Source organism: Leptinotarsa decemlineata, unplaced genomic scaffold (genome assembly GCF_025532065.1).
Source record: "Leptinotarsa decemlineata unplaced genomic scaffold, Ldec_3_MD MMD2_tig00002974_RagTag_RagTag, whole genome shotgun sequence".
Taxonomy (NCBI): Eukaryota; Metazoa; Arthropoda; class Insecta; order Coleoptera; family Chrysomelidae; genus Leptinotarsa; species Leptinotarsa decemlineata.
In genome coordinates, this window is record NW_027412578.1 from 5,505,370 (window position 1) to 5,526,825 (window position 21,456).

The 21,456-nt window shown below is 36.5% G+C and overlaps 1 protein-coding gene across 11 annotated transcripts in view; it reads left to right on the top strand.

Annotated features, from left to right (window-relative positions):
* The window catches only part of unc-13, a 477,247-nt gene that overhangs the window by 439,742 nt on the left and 16,049 nt on the right, over positions 1–21,456 (top strand). For 8 of the 11 annotated variants that reach the window (XM_074177326.1, XM_074177324.1, XM_074177325.1 and 5 more), the window contains one exon: positions 14,616–14,750. The exons of the other annotated variants lie outside the window; for them this stretch is intronic. In XM_074177326.1, the coding sequence (XP_074033427.1) occupies positions 14,616–14,750 (135 nt within the window). The remainder of the gene's footprint in view (positions 1–14,615; positions 14,751–21,456) is intronic. 11 annotated transcript variants of the gene reach the window in all.

Genomic DNA, 21,456 nt, shown 5'->3' on the forward strand with positions numbered 1-21,456 from the left:
ATTTCTCCCATCCTTTCTATTCCTTTCCTTTCCTTCCACGGAGTACACACTTTTTGGTTGGTGTACACGAGGCACTGCGAGGTTGGGGCAGTGTCTTTTTCCCTCTCCCTTATTAGTTTTTTTTATAATAATCACTCAGAGTTTCTCATAATAATAATCACTTAGAATTTCAAGAAAATTGTCATTCTTATTGCTTTCGAATTTCAAACACTGAATTGTTCTACATTTACACTTCACCCCCTCCTTTTTTTTCCAATATAAATAAAGCATCAATCCCAGTTCTATATCATTCTTCCACAATGTCGAGTGCTGATTCCACCACCGAACCGATGAGTGTACCAGAGTGTTCTATGACGAGTACAGGCCCCATCCAGGTACATGGAATAGATTCAACGTTCGATCATTTCAGTACAAATTTTGCACAAATGCTGCAACGTATCTATGATCTACCTGATGATTTCCCGGCACGTATGGAAGAAGGTATGCAAGAGGAAGTAGAGGCAGAGTTAGAGATGGATGTCAATGAGTTAGACGATCTAGAGGATAACGAGCTAGATAATTATGCTAATGATGATGCCATTAGTATATCGTCTGATTCAGATGATTATGAGGATGACATCATCAGTATATCATCAGATACAGATGATGATACAATCATCATTGTTTCTGATGATGATGAGGAGCGTTAGTCCATACCATTGCATGGATTAATAAAAAAACAGCCCTTTTCAGGGCTACAATTGAAGACTGAAACAATAAAAAAAAATAGCTCTTTTCAGAGCTATCATTATACTTTCAAACAGAAACAGGTTCATACCATTGTTAACATTATAGTCTCAAACAAAATGTATGTATGTAAAAGTATTCATCATTATATGCATACAATGATTGACAAAATGCCAACTTCAACTTTCATTTAAAGTAGTACTCATCATATGCATAGATATTCAATGACTATCAAATTCCAAATATCGACTTTTCAGTCAAAGTAGTAATTTATTTGTCATATAATGTATAGATATTCAAAGACTAACAAATTACTTAGACTTTTATTAGTCAAAGTATTCATTTGTCATATAATCTATGAATACTCATACAACTAACTACTGTTTGTGTGAATAATGTAGCCCTGAAAAGGGCTGTTGTTTTTTTTTTGACCAGTAGGTCCACGGTTATTGTGCCACAGGTTGGACATTATTACATATAATACATGTAGATACTCGGGTGAAGTTTGTTAGTGGCCTCTCGCAAGCTTCACACCAATTCTGCCCCATTTCCATAATTGAGACAGTGTTGTGGGTGTTGACATGGGCATACCACCCTCCATTATTGTTTCTATGCGAATAAAACCGAAAGCAGCACCAACATAGTTTTTTGTTCTCTCCATCTATTGTGCTGATCAATACGTATGCATCCATTGCACAATACAAATCCAAGGGATCTTCCAGTGTCTCACTGACATTGAGCGTTCGCATACCGATCCTCAAAGCACCATCGCCTTCAGTTGTGTCAGCTTCTATCCCTTCATCATCTCCTTCTTCATCCATGACCCTCTCAAACTCCATCACGTCATCATCTTCGTCGCTTTGGTTGGCCTCGTTTTCAACTTCGTCTATCTCATCTTCATCGACTCCAACATCTTCTGCTTCAACTATCACTTCCTCTAGCGGAACATTGACATCCTCATCATCTGATTCGTCTATCCAATTGTTTTCATCAACAGCAGATATTCTATTTAATGCAGCATTTATTTTTGCAGAATTCATCTTGTTGTTGTTTGATCACAGTTGTAGAGAGTGAATGAATGAACTCTAGGTTTGCAAGTCGACTTATATAGGAGGTGATGCGACTCCCACTTGACTCGTTTAGAGTGGAATAGTAGGAGAAGTTATCCCACTATACTTTCACATGATGTTGATTTGTATAAATAGGAATCGTAGGTGTAGGAGAGAGCATTCAGAGTTTCTGTAAGTCATCTCTTAATATTTCTAATCGAATTAGTAAAATGCCGTTTCCAAAAGAGTGGAATGAAAAACCAAAAGTGTGTGTCTACCCAATGATGATTGCAGGGGCTATTGTGTGCTACTTTTGTCAAATAAGTAGACCTAAGGATTCAATCAATCCATGTACTGGTATGTGTAGTGATTGCGTGTTGCGGATTCAACTATCGCCTCCTTCTCATCCACCGAAGCGAACAAAATCGGATTATCGTCAACAACAGTTACAGTGTCTGAAGTGTTCCGAACCTATAATATTTAACAATATAGGTATCTGTAGAAATATTTGCGGTACCTGTGCTGCCGTTCCAACTCCACTGCAACGTTGTTTGCGTTGTGATACATATTCCATGAATTGTTGGAATCATGTATGCAATGCATGTAGAAGTACTTGGGATCTGTGTGAGAAGGTTGGTCAACTCTACCCCAATAGGAGAATCCATTTTTTTCAATGTTGGTGTTTGACGCACGAGCAACAACTATTGAGGAATAGAGTCAAAGAACGTTCCACATCCACAGAGACATATTAACATTTTTCATTTTATATTTTTTATTATCGTTATTGTCCTCTATTATTAATAAATATATATATATATATATTTTGAATTTATTTGTATTATTTTCCAACATTTAAAAATACATGCATGCAACACAAAGTTTTCCTCTTAAATGACAAAGATTGTTACATGCGTGAATAGTTTAGTGAGAGAGCGCATGTGCCAGTTGATGAAAGAGCGCATGCGCTAGTTTATTTTCTTCTATAAATGGTGAGGTCTCAGTAACATCATCACCTTTCCTATCCACATTCTATTGCTATCACATATCATTCCTCAGACCTTAATAATCATGAGCTCTATGCCGCTATTGATTGCTGAAGATGGTTCACCACTTGTTGATATCGATCAGACTGATTTTGAAAATATTCCAGTATTACATTTATCCAGTCAAGATTCGATAAATGATTTTGATATTAACGACTTCGTTAACTTTGCTGATGTGCCAGAACCAAATGAGCAAATTATTATTGAAAATCCGATCGTTTCGCAATTATCATCACTCAAACACTCTTCATCTACCCTTCCTCTTGGTGTTGATAAGAAATCTAGAACAATCAAGAGGAAGGTTACTAAGGCAGCTTCATCGATTGTCACTGACTTTAAAGAAAAGAAAGAATCCAAAAGTGTTGTGCGACAGAAAAAACCCGCAACGAAAAGTGACAGATCGAAGAGGAAGCCAAAAGGTACTCCTAAAGAAATGAAGAGTGATTTGAAAGCTGAACCGCTATCTTCTTTCAGTCCCCTCCATCGATTTGGGGAAATGAAAAGGAAAGCAAAATACCGTCTTGTAAAGGCACAGATGACTATTGCTGAACTCGAAAAGAGTGAGCGAGCTATTAATGCTAATAATGAAACTCTTGAAGCATTAGATGCCAAGATTGCATTAGCGAAGGTTGAATTGGCTAGAATGTCTAAAGATGCTGATGAACTCCGTTCAAAAATAGGTAAAGATAAGCAATTCCATCAACGTTCGAGAATGCAAGCTCAGGCTGAGCTTGAGCAGTCGACTAAGCTTTATGAGACGGCATTATCAGTGAGAGATAATTGGCAAAAAGAGTTGGATACTGCATTTCAAAGTGACGGCGATTAGTTTTGGGAATGATAATGTGTTTTCAATATCGTGAGTTGAAAAATATAAGCGGGAATGGAGTATACAATTAATTTGGTTTGGTATACACAGAACATTGCGAATGGCTGGGGCAATGTTTACCGCTGCAATATTTTTCAATTCACATACTTATAATTGAAATGAAAACAATAATGAACTTTAATATTACTTTATTCATAAAAGTCACTATTAGATACATTTAAACCATATTTGATTCATCAATCCAAGAATTTTGTTCGCTAGGAAGACCTAACCACTTTACATATACTTTATTTTTTCTTCTCTTCAACACCTTCTCAATCAGATATACGTCAGGATTCTCGGTTCGTAATAACTCTTCTTCGTAAAAACATCCTCTAATCGGCTGTTCATTCATATCTTCAAGATTATAAGTCGTTGGGATGGTTTTATTAATTTTAACAATCTTGAATAGCTCCGTGGTAAAATTCGCAGTGTAAGACTTTTCAAAAATATTTTTGTATTTACTTATACGTACAATATCATTCAATTGGAATTTGGGTTTACTTTGTCTTCCTCCAATTCCATTGATACCCTTGAATTTCAATTTTGTTGTTGAATCAACATTGATGGGTGCCATACCTATTGTACGATGAACTTTATTATTATATCTACTAGTTATAATTGGAAGAATATCAAGCCATTTGTGGTGACCTCTCATCGAAAATTCCTTGTAGAGCCATGCCTTTATTGTACGAATCACTCTTTCTGCTATAGCTGCCTTCTTTGTGCTGAATGTTGAATAATGATTGATATTATATTCTCGCATGAGAGATGAGAAGCTTCTATTAAAAAATTCTTTCCCTTGATCGCTTTGTATATGTTTAGGGGAAAATTTGGCTTTCTTCAGTACATATTTCATTGCATTAGTTATTGTACTACCTGTTTTATCTTTAACTGGCACAGTCCATAGATATTTTGAGTAACAATCAATTACTACAAGTATATATCGGTATCCTTCATTACTTTTTGCATAAGGTTGTAGTTCAGCTAGATCTATTTGCCATAGATCTGCAAAACCTTTGATGGTAGTTATTCTTCTACGAAAATTACGTCTTGCAGGTCTATGTAATTCATTAACAACTTGTCGTTTGATATCACTTACTTCATTAGTCATTCTATTTCAATATGATTAAAGAGAAAAAAAGTGATAATGTTACTGCATTGAATGATGATGTGACAGTGATCATTACTTATGGATATATATTAATATATTATACCTTCTTCACGTAATTCTTCAATTATTGAAATTATTTCATTATCATGTCCGGTATGTCCAGCTGACTTTGATGCTACCAATAGTCGTAGGCGAGCAACTAACTCTTTCGGTGAATTCCAGTACACATAATTCGCAGGTTTAGAATTATATGTTTTCTCCATTTTCACTCGTTTGAGTGCTCCACCAATTTTACTTCTACTCCTAATTGGATATTGTCGTGAGTCTAATAGTGGTTTGATGACTTCACGAAATTTTTTAGAATTTGTATTTTTAAAACCATTCTTCAGATGATATTGTTTATATGGAGCATTCGTTATTTTCAATATTTTGGAATATACTTGACGAGTTTCTTCATTATCAACATCTTGTGGATTCTTCAAAAAGATCATATCATATAATTCTGGACTACCTGCGCATTCATATTTTTTCACTTTATTAGCATCCCAAAATGAAATGTTTCCATCTTTGAAATGTACCACTAGACTTCCCATTTTCAGCTTTTGTGTAATTGGATCCATACGTACGCCAAATGTTCCATCATATGCTGGATTTCTAGATTTTACATTATTCAAATGTTTCATCAAAACATCTTCACCACTTTCATTCATAACAGGTGAGATGTCAGGATCCGAGGAATCGATGTGGGACGATGATGGTGTTTCGAATAGAGTTGTTCTCATATCGTCTTGAAGTGTGCTCGTGTCACTATTCACAGATGATACACCATCAAAAGATTGTTTTCTTCCTATTGGAGTACTCATGGGATAATTTGAAGTAGATTGAACAGATCCACGATTTGGTGATAACACTGCTGATTTAGAAGTAGCGTTTGATGATAAAACATTCAATGGTTTCATTATGGGCTCATACAATCTTTCAAGTGTCGAACGATTTTCAATATTATCATTCTTGATAGAGTTGAATTTCTGTCTGACAGCTTCTGTTGTCTCTACTAGTTGACGTTTCAAATTCATTTCATTGTTTTTATGTTCAGAATCGTTTTTTGTATTCATAATGCCCTTTTTAAATTATAGCTCAATTCGTTGATGAAGTGACCTCTACAATATTCAGTGATCGAATAAGTTTCAAAAACAAGATCATGGGTATATAAAACTATCGAATCCTTTGCGATATCTACCTTCATCTATTTTTCTATCCTTATCAATTACTAGAAATCCATATTGATCCTCCCAGCATTTAACACACATCAATTGGAATTGTTTGAATGTTACATCGGGTGAAACATGATCTGAATAAATGTGATGTAAATTCGTCTCATCTTGTTTGAACATTATAATGAAATTGGTATTGTCACGCACTAACTGTTTGGGTACCCGTGAATATGTCTGTGCTAGATAAAAACAATCAACATCCTTATGACGTCCCATACAGAAATATGATCTAATAATATCTTGCTTTTCACATATCACATCATCGAAAATGAAAACAGAATTAGGCTTAGCGTCGGAGGGTTCCACTATTTCTGCATTATTGCTGAATGTATAAAAACCTAATCCTTTTATAGGTTCCAAAACACTTCGCAAGTACTGATATTTAGGTTGATTGAGTGACTTCGAATAGAGATACACATTTCTAAATCTCAATCCTTGTGGATGTGTTAATAGTGATATCATTGCATTCGTCTTTCCACAATTTGAAGGTCCTATAATGAGTCCTCGAACTGATGATGGAAGTAGTGGACCATGTCTGAATACTCTTTGTCCATTCAATCCACACCCAAATTTCTCATCTAGATTATCTACAGCAAACTTTTCTTTCTGTTTTACAATGCGCATCGTGCCGTGGTTGGAGACTATATAAATGTTATTAGCTTATTCATTTCAATGTGTACCATCAAACGATACGGACGTATTGAAAGTGATCGTAAAATTAAAAGAGGTTGTGGTTTTGTTAATGATTTAATAAACAAACTTCCTTTCGAATTACATCTACCTGGAGGATATCAATACTGTGGACCGGGTACAAAATTGAAACAACGTTTAGCTCGTAACGATCCTGGAATCAATAAATTAGATATTGAATGCAAAAAACACGATATTCAATATTCTAAGCATCCATCTGATCTTGCAGCAAGACATTTAGCCGACAAAGAACTTGAATACAGCGCTTGGGATAGGGTTAAATCAAAGGACGCGAGTATTGGGGAAAGAGCAGCTGCATTACTTGTCACCAACATTATGAAAGCGAAAAGACATATGGGCATGGGTTGTAGTACCAATAAGAAAAAATGTAAGAGGAAACAATCGAAGAAAAATAATATTAAAAAAGTTGCATTTGGTGCTGGGATAGTCCATAAAGTGCGAAATGTATTGAAGAAAGCTGGTGGGAATCAATTTGTGACGAATAATAGCAAAAAAGCTATCACTGTGGCATTGCAGGCGGCACGTAAATACCTTAAAGCTGCCGGTGGAAAGAAGAAAATCCGCACACCACGCATAATTCCTGTTCCCAAGATCGGTGGACTTTTACCATTGATACCAATTTTTGCTGGACTATCCGCACTAGGAAGTTTGGCGGGAGCCGCTGCTGGTATTACCAAGGCCGTGAATTCGGCAAAAGCCAGCAGAGCGGCTTTAATGGAAGCCAATCGTCACAATAAAACCATGGAGGCTGTAGCATTAGGCAAACGCGGAAGTGGAATATATCTCAAACCATACCGTAAAGGTTTAGGACTATATTTAAAACCATACAAAGCCACAAACAAAACAAAAAACTGATTGAACCCCTACCTCAGAGGCCTCTTACTGATCTCGATCTCAGTTATTATGCACAAAAAATGAAAATTCCACATTTTCGTGGTGTTTTTATGCGTGATAGATTACCATCTTCAGGTCCAAAACAAAACGAGACAGCTATTGTTAATTTAGATGGAATAAGTGGACCAGGAACACATTGGGTGGCATATAAAAAATGTGGGAAAGAAGTCACATATTTTGATAGTTTTGGAGATCTACCCCCACCATTGGAATTGACTCGATTCTTTCGAAAATGTTCGAATGTAAAAATCAAATATAACTATGATCGACAACAGAAATTTAATACAGTTCTCTGTGGTCACTTGTGCTTGCAGTTTCTCTCTAAATAATTTTCCAAATAAAAATGGATTCAACACCAAAACTGGATCGGGAGGCTATCAAGGGAATGGGGTTTTCACTTAGAATGTTTTCAAAATATGGTACCTTGAAAAAAATGGATAAAGTGATGCTTGCAAATATGCCTAAGGAAGTGATACTTGCATGTGTTGCACATGAGATTGCATATGTTTGGGAAAAGTTGCCTAAGCATCTGCAAGATGACATCGATATAATGAAACATAGATATTGTTATGAGCACCACCACGATCAAAATTCAGATTCGGATGTTAATGATGGTCCTATACCTCGAAAATCTATGTGTTGTATTTGTAATATAGAGGATGTGAATATTGGTATCAATAAAAATGATACTTATTACAATACAACACCTTCCAAAAAGTGTAAATTGTCTCAAATGTGCTGTTGCTGTGTACAATAATAAATTGAAATGTGTTTCAAAATATTCATCAGTCATGTCACGAAAGTTCGAGCTACAAGCTGTCGGGACAAGTGTCTTGAGTGCGGATTTTTTTCCACCAATTGAATTGGATAGGAACAGTCGTTATGGATTAGGACTTTTGGGATTCTATGGATGCAATACAATCAATAATATAACTGAAGCTAATAACTTAGTTAGTTTTAGAATCAGTAATGACAACTCATCGATACCCCAAAAGTTGACAATTGAAATTCCATGTGGTGCTTACGAAATAGAAGAGATCAATGCCGTCATACAGAAACATATCATGTTCAGATTGTTTCATGATAAAAAACCAAATGATGTCGTTGCAGATGATATTTTCTATCTACACGCCAATAATAATACATTCAAATGTGAAATGCGATCCAAATATGAAATTGATCTGACACATCCAAATTCTATAGCAGAAATGATGGGGTTCGCTCATGGAATATTTCCACCAAATCAGATACATGAATCATCATTACCAATAAACATTACAACTGTGAGACTTATCCGCTTAGATTGCAATATAATATCAGGTTCATATATAAATGGTGAAGAATCTCACATTCTTTTCTCATTCGATATTGATGTTGAACCTGGCTACAATCTTACTAAAGAACCACACAGTATTATATATATGCCTGTCAGTCCAGAAGGTCGTCAATTGATTCACAACATTACAGTGCGTATTTTGGATGAAAAAAATAACCTTATCGATTTTGGAAGTGAAGAAGAGATTTTCATTATTTTGGAATTGAAGAAAATCGAATAACTGTTGTTATGGGTTTCATTTACAATAGACAAAATCGCATTGAACAATCCCAAACGAGTTGCACTATCAAAAAGAAAGGTGTGCATAAAAAGAAAAGTGTGCATAAAAAGAAGCTCATTCCACAAGTGTATGCTAAACAGTTAGCACATAACGCTCTGTCTGTGAGTGATCTTAAATTTTTGAAATCAATTGGATTGAAAGTGAGAAAATAACAATGGTGCTCGAAACAAACAGTGAAAAGTTGAATATATTCAATGAACCAGTGCTCGATCATTCTCTCATAAGTTTACATGAGCACACATATAAGCCCTATGGATCACCGCTATTCAGAAATTCGGATGAAATCAGAATTGCAATCAATAATCAAGATGTTATACTAGATATTGCCGACAGCTTCATTTACATAGAAGGTAAATTCACCCCCAAAGATGTAGCGAAAACATGCTATCTCTCGAATAATGCAATTGCATTTCTCTTTGACGAAATTCGTTATGAAATGGGTGGTGAACAAGTGGCTGTTGTTAGAAAACCTGGGATAACATCTACAATGAAAACCATGATATCATTTGGACAATCTCATGCTAACACATTATTGACATCTGGTTGGGGACTTTCACAATTGAAGCAAGATATCTTGGATACAAACAGTCATGTTTTTAGTGGAAAACTACCACTGAAATATTTGATGGGTTTTGCTGAAGATTACAACAAAAGTATCTTGAATGCCAAACAGGAATTGATTTTGATTATCGCTCGATCATTCAAAAACTCGTATATAGGTGAGGTTGATGCTGATTTGGAAATAAATAAAATCGAATGGAAAATAAGACATATTGTACCAGATGATAAACACAAGCTCAAACTTTTGAGTAGAATAAACAAAAGCGGTCTGAATGCCAAAATCAAGTTGGCGTATCGTATGTGGGACCTCTATGAACTACCATCATTACGTGGGACTTCTTCAGACATATGGGCCATCAAAACAACTAATGCATTGGAAACTCCTCGTTTTGTCATCATCGCATTCCAAAGTACTACCACATCTGAAGATAGAACACAGGATATTACAAAATTCACAACTGCTGATATCAATAGTATTCGAGTATACTTGAATTCTGAAGTTTATCCATATGAGCGTTGGAATTTGAATTTCGATAAAAAACTTGATGCTCCTGCTTATTATGCTTTTGAGAGTTTCCAGCGAAGTTATTATGATAAAGATATGAGTGAACCTCTGATGGACATTGGGCAATTTAGAGAGAATCCACTATTCGTCATCGATTGTTCCCATCAACCGAATGCAACAAAATCATCAACTATTGATATAAAGATTGAGTTTGAGACGAGGAAGACCAAGTTTCCAGACAACACTAAAGTATATGCATTAATTTTGCATGATACAGTTTTAACATACAATGCATTGGATGGTTCAGTTCATAGCAGATATTGACACTTTTTTTCACTCTATCATATACTATTTTTATGATCTTTTTTTTATTTGTAACTGACTTATATCATGTATTGTATTTTATATCATATTTATTGTTTTGTAATCATTTTCTATTGTATTTCATGAGATTTAAATAAATAAAACATGAAAATAATACAAAGTTTTTTATTTGACATTATTTATGATTTACAGGAACATACAGACTATCTAAAATAACTTCTTCCTCATAATCATCATTTTCGCGACCATCTTCAATTTCCTCTCGATTTTCATCATTCAATTCAAAGTGATGAATAATCCATTCTGGCAAGTATGGTTGGAGGCTATACAGGAATCTTCTTAGGTTCAGTTCAATCATAACCTCACAAAGTTGCCACAATTCCAATTCATTATCCAAAAATTTGTTACAAACTTCTGCACCACTCCAATACTTCTCAGCATCACGAAGGCATAATTCGATTTGTTTTTCATCATAGCATACACTCATATCATAATTGCTTGCATGTTCGGCTCCATCACCCAACACCTTCAATTTAGACGACAAATGTTGAACCGATGATTTGAGATCTACAACATCGACCCAATCTTGACTTGCGTACTGCATCCACATCTTTAAATGGTGGAACTGAAATCGAATAAAAAAAAACAATAAGCAACCTCCAATTTTTCAGTGATATAATACTCACATTCCCATTTTACTTGTAGTTACAAAGTGGGTGTATTCAACTAAGTTAGTAATGTTTATATTTCCATATAATTATCATCTAATATATGAATATTAATAAAACAATAAGAAATTCATTATAATTACTATTATTATTCAATCATATTGAATTTGACTAGAGTTAGCGTTTTCACACCAAAAAACTTTGTAAGCTATGACCTAAAGAAATTCGCTATAAATTATTACAATTATTATTCAATCATATTGAATTTAACTAGAGATCGCGTTTTCATGCCAGCAAAACTTTGTTGGCTCTGTCCTAAATACACCATCGTATATTTACCACCTGATGAGTTGATACAAGATATATCGTCATCACTGAATTGCAACGAAATACGTTTTGGTAGCCATGTTTTAAATAATTTATCATTGCTCACATCTTGCAAAGTTAATAAAATTGATTTACCAAATCGTGTAGAATAAGTTGACATATTTTTAATTACGTACACTTCATCAATTGGCAATGATGATAAGGCCTTTTGCTCTAGTATTTCAACCTCCTGTACAATCAAATTATTAATTTTATTCAAGTCTACTTTTGAAACGGACATGATGATAATATATATGAAAATATAAACAATTTCCAACAGATAAATACACTCACCGTCTTCCTTCTATTACGAACTGAATAACACTCTACCAATTGCTAACTGCTGCAGATATATTCGTCTACTGATTTCATAGTGTGCCAGGCATTTCTTTTATATTAAACAGTGCGAGTCACCCCCACCATGAAACTGTGACAGGTTCACATTGCTAGTTGCTATCCACTAGAGATGCCTGACGTCACAGCCAAGCCCATCTCCCAATTTGATGCGATAACAGTTGCCGGCACGAGCAAGCAGTGGTCGTTGCGCTCTCAGAGAGGGCAGACGTTTGCACAGTCCTCGCCCGCCTGCGTGTCACCATCAATAGCGAGGGTAGGGTGATGCGTTACGTCACATCATTCACTGCTTCGAGAGCGATAGCCGAACAAGCAATTGTCGTTGCGCTCTCGGAGAAGACAGACGTTAGCACAGTCCTCGCCCGCCTGCGTGTCACCATTGATGGCGAGTCTGGGGCGTTACGTCACATCCTTCACTACATCGAGGGAGGTGAGAGCAGACCGATGAATACGTATTACTCTGCCACACGTCGTGGAGTGAACATGTCGCTCTCTAGCCGTTGAACGGTTATTGCTGTGAGGTCACTCCACTACTAACTTGGTGCCCTCACACCGATGGAGCATTCATTACTTGGAGGATCTTCGAAGTATGCAGACGTATGTTTGTACATAGACAAACAAGCACATGATGAAACCCTGTACCGTGCATTCTCTTACACACACACACACACACACACACACACACACACACATACACACATACACACACAAAATCTCATATGAAAAAAAAATCTGAACGATCCATGCACCAGACACTTCAAGGTCACAACGCCTTGACTTCACTGCACAACAAAAAAAAAGCAAATAACACGTCATATTGGTGGGGGGAGGATTAGAACCGGGAAAAAATTTCTGAACGATCCATACACCACACCCTTCAAGGTCACATCACATTAACTTCACCAAACAACAACCAATAAAAAAGCAATTAATACGTCATAGTGGTGGGGGGAGGCTTAGAACCGGCTCAAATCTCCTACTATTATGGGGAGCAGTCCTCTTGAAATATATATATGGTTCATATATCCAAATGTGCAGTGACCTAATGGAAAGGAGCTTTAAATGCCTTGTGGAAATCGAACTGAATCAATCACATACTCCTGCGAAGTATATCTGTTATGACTTACAGCCAGCTTCCTCCTTCTCTGTCCCTACCAGTATATATGAGTTATATTCAGACATGTATGCTCCCCATACAGTTGAACATTCTGTTCAATTGGCGTTGTTGCCAAGACAAGGGCAAGAACTCTTCAAACTTTAACCGCAATTTATTGTGTTCAGGCTGTCGAAGTTCGTAAGGACTGCAGTGTTTTGTTTGCTCACAAACACTTTTCCAATAGGATCAAAACAGATCAGCGACCGGTAGATTATCCACAATTCGATGCTCTATCAAAAAAAGGATGTTTTTCGTCGTAATCAAAATTTTATGTGATGCAACTTCGTTGCCTCATAACTGTCATCTGTGCAGGTATTAACATTCATGTTCTAGCAATGCAGTGTTGCTTGGTGCTCAGAAGTATCTAAAAATGTGATTAACGGTCTCGGTTTGCTGTCATTTATTACAGTGAATACCAGAAGTCTAGTGACTTAGTTTCCGTTTGCGCTTTGGATCCTTTAACACTGCCATTGACGGGGTAGTTGTGAATACTCACATGTCTAGAGAGGAGTGGCTTTTGTCTCAAATGGGCATAGGCAGTCGCTCAGTTTCGTAGCTTTTTGAAGGTCAATTGTGACACAATTCATCAAAAAATCAGAACGAGAATAACGAGCTAATAATCAAAGTATTCACATACTGTGGCATCTGTACAGTTCATTGTTCAAAAAATTTGGGAAAGTCCCTATCCGAATTACCAAATTTGTAAATTTGTGCTACTTAGTGTAATATGACTTGCCATATCCAAGCACAGCTTGACTACAAATGGTTAATAAAGAATCTGAATCTAATAACCCAATCTGGGAAACGTGCAAAACGATAATGTAGATCATTTTTGAAAATATAGGAGCACATGGGCAGCGTGCGCAGTAACTATCTGGCATTCGACAGATAAGAAAGAGCGCATATTGACATTCAACGTGTAAGAAAGAGCGCATCGGTCAGGAGAGCGCCGACTTGGATGGAACTGATCCGTTTGTTATTCACCTTGTATATTGAGTTTTTGAGACGCCCGTTACATCTTCCTTATCTTTGAAACGGATCAGCTCCATCTAAGTCGGTGCTCTCCTGACCGATGCGCTCTTTCTAACACGTTGAATGCACTTTTCCTTACACGTTGAATGCCAGGTAGCCACTGCGCATGCTACCATAGAACGATTTTTGTCCATCTACTTATAAGTATGATGAAATTAGCCAAGAGATTAATATCATTCACCACCACCAAAAGTTTATTTCTTTATGTGGGAGACAAAATCAGAGCGCTTTCAATCTGTTCGATACAATGAAAACGAATGGTAATTGTAGTTTTTGTCAGTTCATACTTTAAAGAAAACTCTTTAGAAACTCTTCTACAGTCGTTTCGAATTAAAACAATTGCTGTTCCTACTCAAGTGCCGCTAAATAATAAGCAAACGATGCTGCAAAGACAAATATCGATAAGAGACGAAACAGACACAGAAACAGGACTAGAAGCGCTAGAGGAGCCTTTGAAGGCAAAAAAGAGAAGGGAAAGTGATATCCAACAAGGTAGACATTTTATGACAATCGACTTCTGCTAGTTTGAAGCATTGCGCCAGAATTTTATCGATTACGTTTTCCAATCAGTTTAGATATTCTCGTATATAATATATGACTAAAAAGTCCAGTAAATCTCACTTTTTATGATCCTTGTTTCGAAGTTTCCGAATTAAATGTATTCTGTTGAATTTTCACTATCATTTTTATTATTATTATTCGTGTCAATACGAGAATATCGAAATCCGATGGTTAACCTACGACTGCAACATCTGCTCTTTATAATATAGCATTTAGTTTGAAATTGGTAGCTACTAGCAATAGATTTCTTTGATTAGTTTTTTGATAGATCGATTGAATCGGTTCGCTAATTTGCCCCCAAGCAGCTTTGCCGTTATTTTTAGGATTACGAAACAGAAATAAAAAGTAGTCCAAACTGTTCAAGTCATGAATCATAGTGAAGAATGTGTAAGTTATTCAATTTTTACCATCTCCATCTCCGAGAATTTTATTTTAAATGATATAGTATTCAATTACTGCAACGATCATTAAATAAAACCAGTATTAGGACAAATCCTTCAATATGAGATACTATTTTGATTATCACTCTCATAAGCAAATCATTCATTGCGACTAAAGTCTAACGTGGCACGTAAATGCAAATTTGATACTTCCTAATGTATCGTTTCACTGCTCCAGAAATGTTTTAGTGACCTTCTTCTTTCTATTGTCTAAAAAACATTACTTGTTTCGAATCGGAAAGAAGTAGTTCATCTTGGTGCCATGGTACCATCTTGGTGCCTATACAATCTCTGCAATCCTATTGTTTGTGAGTTATAACCTGGAATTGAAAGATACCCACATTTTCCTTCAAATTGTAAACATTATCGAGAAGGATTTTTCGTCAACTTTGTTGTCAACAAACAAGAGAACATTGGCCATAGTCACTTTGATCAGACAGAGCGGAAAGCTTTCGTTCTAGTTTTCCAAATGCCCAACAGTGTCATTAACTATTTCTAGACACCCGACTGGAAGTTGAGACCTTGGTCTTGAATGAATTTCTACAGGTACTTCACGCAATTAATTCCAATTATGGGTTTCCTTACTTATTCAAGTTTTGACGATAATTTACCTCAGTATTTCTTAGATACCCTCGGCAAAGTTCGGGTAACAATACAAGTTTTTCAGCATGAACGTACTGGAACTTGGTACTCGAACTGCTACTAAGGCATGTCTAGGATTCAATATTTCTGTTTTTTGCCAGTATGCATTATATGAGTATGTTATGATGGAAATCTTTCATATGATAGTTTCTGAAACAGAAAGTCATGAATAAGTAACACAATTTAAAAACAAGCAATTCTCCCAATCAATAGAACTGCAATACGTCAACGGTTCACCAATCAAGTTAGCGTCTTCAAAAGATAAAGAAAAATTATCAATTTTCAACGCCAGAGGTTTCAGTTGTATTATTCATCAAATACCACAGTATTTAACTTGTCTCACGTCTGCTATGGCAAGTTTTCCTTAGATGTCGATTTTACAATTTACTGAAAAGTGGACTGTATTTGTTGACGAGATATTGCACCGTGGTGATTTTGTAAAAGCGGGAGGTTTTTGTGAAAAAGATGAAAATAAAAGCGTGACGAGCAGAGAAAGCACTGAACTCGGTCGTAACCTATATATTACTGACGATTTTCTCAATAGCAACGTATACCGGGTGTTTGAGGCCTTTTGACATGTGCGAACATGATATATTTGTGGATAAATAACAATTACTAGGCTATATATACTCAAATTGAGTTTTTTGTTTGGATGAATAATGAAATAAAACGAAAATAATGATTGTTCAGTCGCTTTTGTGGTTTCTGTATATGAAGATATGTAATCTTGACGCATAATCATGTTATTTAAGGGATATTCGAATGGAACACAAATTACTTAATGACTGATGATATATCAGTTTTGAGAGTATAGTTAGAATTTCTGGAATTTAAACTTTTTCGAACGGTTCATTTTCAGATTCTGAATAAAATTTTGAAATTTCAAAATCCAATGCTAGGAATCCGTACTAGGAATCGAACGTTAATGAAAAATATTATTAAGCCTCAGATCACACAAGTTACGACTCTCGAGAGTTGTTGCTGTGGAAGAGAGACACGTTATTAACAAAATAACAGATTTTGACGAATATATTTTCAACAGAATGATGTTATTAGATCATTTAAAGATTGTTCTGTCCTACAAAGTGAAATTTTATGGATAACCTGATTAATCACTTCAACAATAATGTATTCTACAAAATTGCATATGCAGATGACATAGTTATCTTGCAGACCGGCAAAATTGTGAACACACTGTGCGATAGAGCGCAGGATGGGCTCAAAATAATAGAAACATGGTGTAAGGAACACTAAGTGTCGTTCAACCCCAAGAAGACTCAGATGGTTCTTTTCACCAGAAAAAAGTTTATCGGGCTTAAAACCTCCTCACTTCAAAAACATACTAAATTTCTCTGAAGAGAAATACCTTTGTACTATCCTCGACAGAAAGCTAACATGGACCTCTCACATATAGAATAGAGCATAGAGAGCATATGTGGCTCTTGAGTAATGTCAGAGGACAGTGGGACGCGCATGGGGTCTTTCACCCCGGGTGGTCACCTGGATCTACACTGCAATAATAAGACCTATGATAACGTACGGAGCCATTGCATGGGGACCGAAAGTTCTACAGGCAACGGCCATCCAAAAATTATATCAAATACAGCGACTGGCTTGCATAAACCTCACAGGAGCCATGAGACACACACCAACCGCGGCAATGGAATTAATTACTGGTCTGAGCCCTCTGGACCTGTACGTTAAGGAGGTTGCGTTAATGGCCATGAAAAGATTGCGCACGGCTGGTGTAAACCTCGAAGTAGGAATGTGTCAATTGAGACTGAGCCTATGCTGAGAAGCGCTCACTGCGCAACCTCTGCTGCAGGCAGAACCCAGGTTTGTGTTTAATGAACCCTACAAAATACAAATGAAACAGAACACTGAGTCAGATACTACAAATGCAATACGCATTTATACAGACGGTTCAAAAACCAAAGAAGGCTCAGGATGTGGAGTGTACTCCAGATCACTAAGCCTAAGTAGGGAATTCGAAAAATTACCTGCGTGGTCCAAACAGAACTGGCTGGTATCTCAACCATCACAGAATAAATAACCAGATGAGGAATTTCTGGCAAGAACATAACAATCTGCACTGTAATCGCATTGCTGACTCTTCAGCCAAGAAAGCGGCTGGACTAAGAATTTTAGGACCCAGTGGCACCTACGGCTTGATGACTTGGACAATTGTGGAAGTAACCAAATGTCACACCCATGCTCAATCCCTAAAGAGATGGACTGAAAATAAAGTATGCAATTTTGACAGGATCACCCTGGGCCACCCTGGAAAGCTGGCGCCTAAGAAATGTCTGGCGATGACCAGGAAAAATCTACGCTCAGCAGTAGTATATGTGACTGTCCACTGTCAACTAAGGAAACACCTCCACAATATGGGGCTAGTGGACACACCTCTTTGCAGGATGTGTCTGGATTTATCGTCAATAAGAGAGTGTGTGTTCGGTGAGTCTTGGCCTACACCTGCCCATATAAAGGAGATGTATCCCAGAGACCTGTCCACCTTCCTGGACAGAACAGGATGGACGGTGACCTAGGAGGACAACTCCTTTGAGGGATGTACAATGGGTCACATGTGGCCTACACTCACTCTCTACTCTACAGATACAGAAGTGAAATTTCAATTACAAATGAACAATAAAAATAAAATGAAAAATAATCAAGATGAGTGATAAAATGAGAAAAAACAATGAAATATTTTCAAATCAGGTTACTTTCCGAATACGAATATGACATACGAATATGACAATATCGATAACCCATGCCAGTGAAATAATACTAATTTCATATGTTGAAAATTCAGGTCCCCTGTATCTACTGTTCTGTAACTCCATTTGTGAATCAAAATGAAATCATTTCGCCTTTCACTGATCTATTTCCCACTTTGAGCAAGATAAAAGTGAAAGGACCATTAGAATTTTTCTGTCGGAAGACTCTAATCAAAGCTCAATCGGCAAGATAAATTGGCTTCGAGCTGAAATGAAATTGAATCAGGCGTCGAATCAAAATTGCGATTCAAAGTATTACGTAGAATTGTGATCGAACACTTCTGTCAAATCCAAACATTATAGATAATGAATACCTAAAGTGCCTAATTAAGCTATGTTCCTGATTGGATATTAACCCCGCTTTGTTCGTGAGTCATCACATGATTGAAAATGATCTTATTTGGCTGAAGTTAGCCGGTTGAAATTGAGCGCAATATGCTTTTTTCATCCCTATTGGGTTTTATCATCAAAAAAGCAAATACAATTATAGTGGAACTATTTTCTGAAACATTAACTAGTATGTTGGTGTTATCTGGAAATATCACTGTTTGTGGTTATTAAAGAACTATAAACACTGGCTCGCAATATTGAAATTCGCCTCAAGACATGAAATACTATTCGGGGAGTGAAATAGTCACCCTATTAGAGTGCCAGCCCAAATATTAATGTTCAAAGTATTGTGATTCGCTTGTATAATACAAGGGTTTTCATCAAAAACCTGAATAATTGGTTTTTTCCTCCGTTCAACCTCGCACTCAGTTCACAATGGAAAAGTGAAACTGAGAAAAGATCGGCCAAGGACAAAAAAAGCCTTCGACATATACTGGGTATACATAATTCCCTGTAACATCAGAACTACTGAACGCATCATCAGCAGAAGGATACAAAAGCTGAACCCTTACTGCCACCTCATGCATCCGGAAAAATCCACAATTTTAGAACAAGTGCTATCAGAAAAAGACAGACACTATCGTCCTGTTTGATTCAACGCATTAACGCCCATGACTTTATAAAGAGGCCCTTGGATTCAGGAAAAAGTTTACGTGTCAACAAAACGTGGTATCCAGTACTCAAGAGAGCTAGAAATGTACTAGAATACAATTTCGATTGGCATCTCACTAGCAACATAACTGTCAACAACGTTGACCAATCAGAACAACCTAGAAACAGTGCGAACCAGTCAGAACCGCCCTGCAAACGTGAAGACCAAATAGAAGTGAGCATTCGCATGGACACCGCGCCACTACTCCCTCCATTACCCCCACCATCCGCCAAAATTATAAATATGAGTAAACACGAAGCTCACCAGTCAATCGTTGCTGAGACTTCAAGATATAACCTTCGTGCTAGCAGTCAACGCACATCACTGATGATTCTGCCGCAGTAGCAAACGAAACGTTGTTGCTGCAAATTCCATTCGACCATGACTCTACCACCAAGATTTTATCTGTTTAATTAAATTTCGTTGAATCAAAAGTGTATTTTTCATTGAAAATTCAATAAACTTGTATAGTTATTTTTATGGTAAATTTTATTTCCAACGAATTTTTGTCAATCACGACTGATTTAAACAACCTTTCCGTATGCAAGTGAAAATCTATGGCGATCATGGTAATAGATTTGTACAAAAATGTAAGTGAAATTCACGCGCAACTTTATGTGTCAAATTTTAAAACAACTGGTTCTGTACAAAATACCAAGGCAAATTTGTCCAGAATTCAAAATGGAAAAACTGAAGTTGACATTTTCAATCGAGTCGGTAAATATATTTACAAAGTTGAGAGAAGAGTCGCATGAATAGTTTTGGATTATATTAAAATCCAAGAAGATTTTTCTTCATGAAATATATATTCTGTCTTCAGACGAACAACATCCAAAGACTTGAGACTTGAGACAGTCGATGAGTAAAAATTCAGAGGTGTTTGATGCAATGGTAGATTCTTCTGCCACACTCACCGTGAATAATCTCTTCTGGTATTGAATGTAGGATGACGTCAGAAGCATACATGATGATAGGCTCGGACATTTGGTATGGCAGCCTTAAATCTAAGCCTGTTGATGACAGATGAGCTATCCTGTCATGCATCTTGCAATCGAAAGTTATTTTTCGGTGTATCCAAATTTTTGACACGCGACTGTTCGAACTTCCTTTCATTTATTCTCGTGAATGTGGTCATCAGTACTCCTATCTCCAAGTCTAGATACAAAGATTAACTCGAAGAAAGACGAAGAGAAAGAGCCGTAAACAGTGGGAAACAACACTGACACAGACGAAATCTCCTTATTACTGAACAGAGAGTTTATTGTATAAGTTTGAAAATGTCCGTATAGGACAAAACAGAAAGTTTCATTTCTCTTTTCTTCATTATGATTTCCTACCACGTAGTAATGGCTACATCCATCAATTTATTGAACAGAGATTCGTACATTTCATATTCCACCTTTCTGCGAGAACTCATTCTACGAACCAGACCTCGAAGCTTGTCAAAACTAAGCAATATATGAAGAAGACCTTCAAACCAGACTTGTTCGAAGTCCTGTTTGATATATATGAGCACTACGTAGTCGTGATTATTTTGAACCAGCACTTAAAAAGTATTTTTGATCACAGAATCTGTATCTCAAAGGGTGCTCCCATGAATTCAAATTGTTCTTCGAGTCGTAATATGAATCTACTATACACTATACTATACATTAATAGTACTTTCTCAACTGTAAAATATCACGTATGATTCGAATTAATCACTCACATACACGAGAATGCGAAATTTTCAG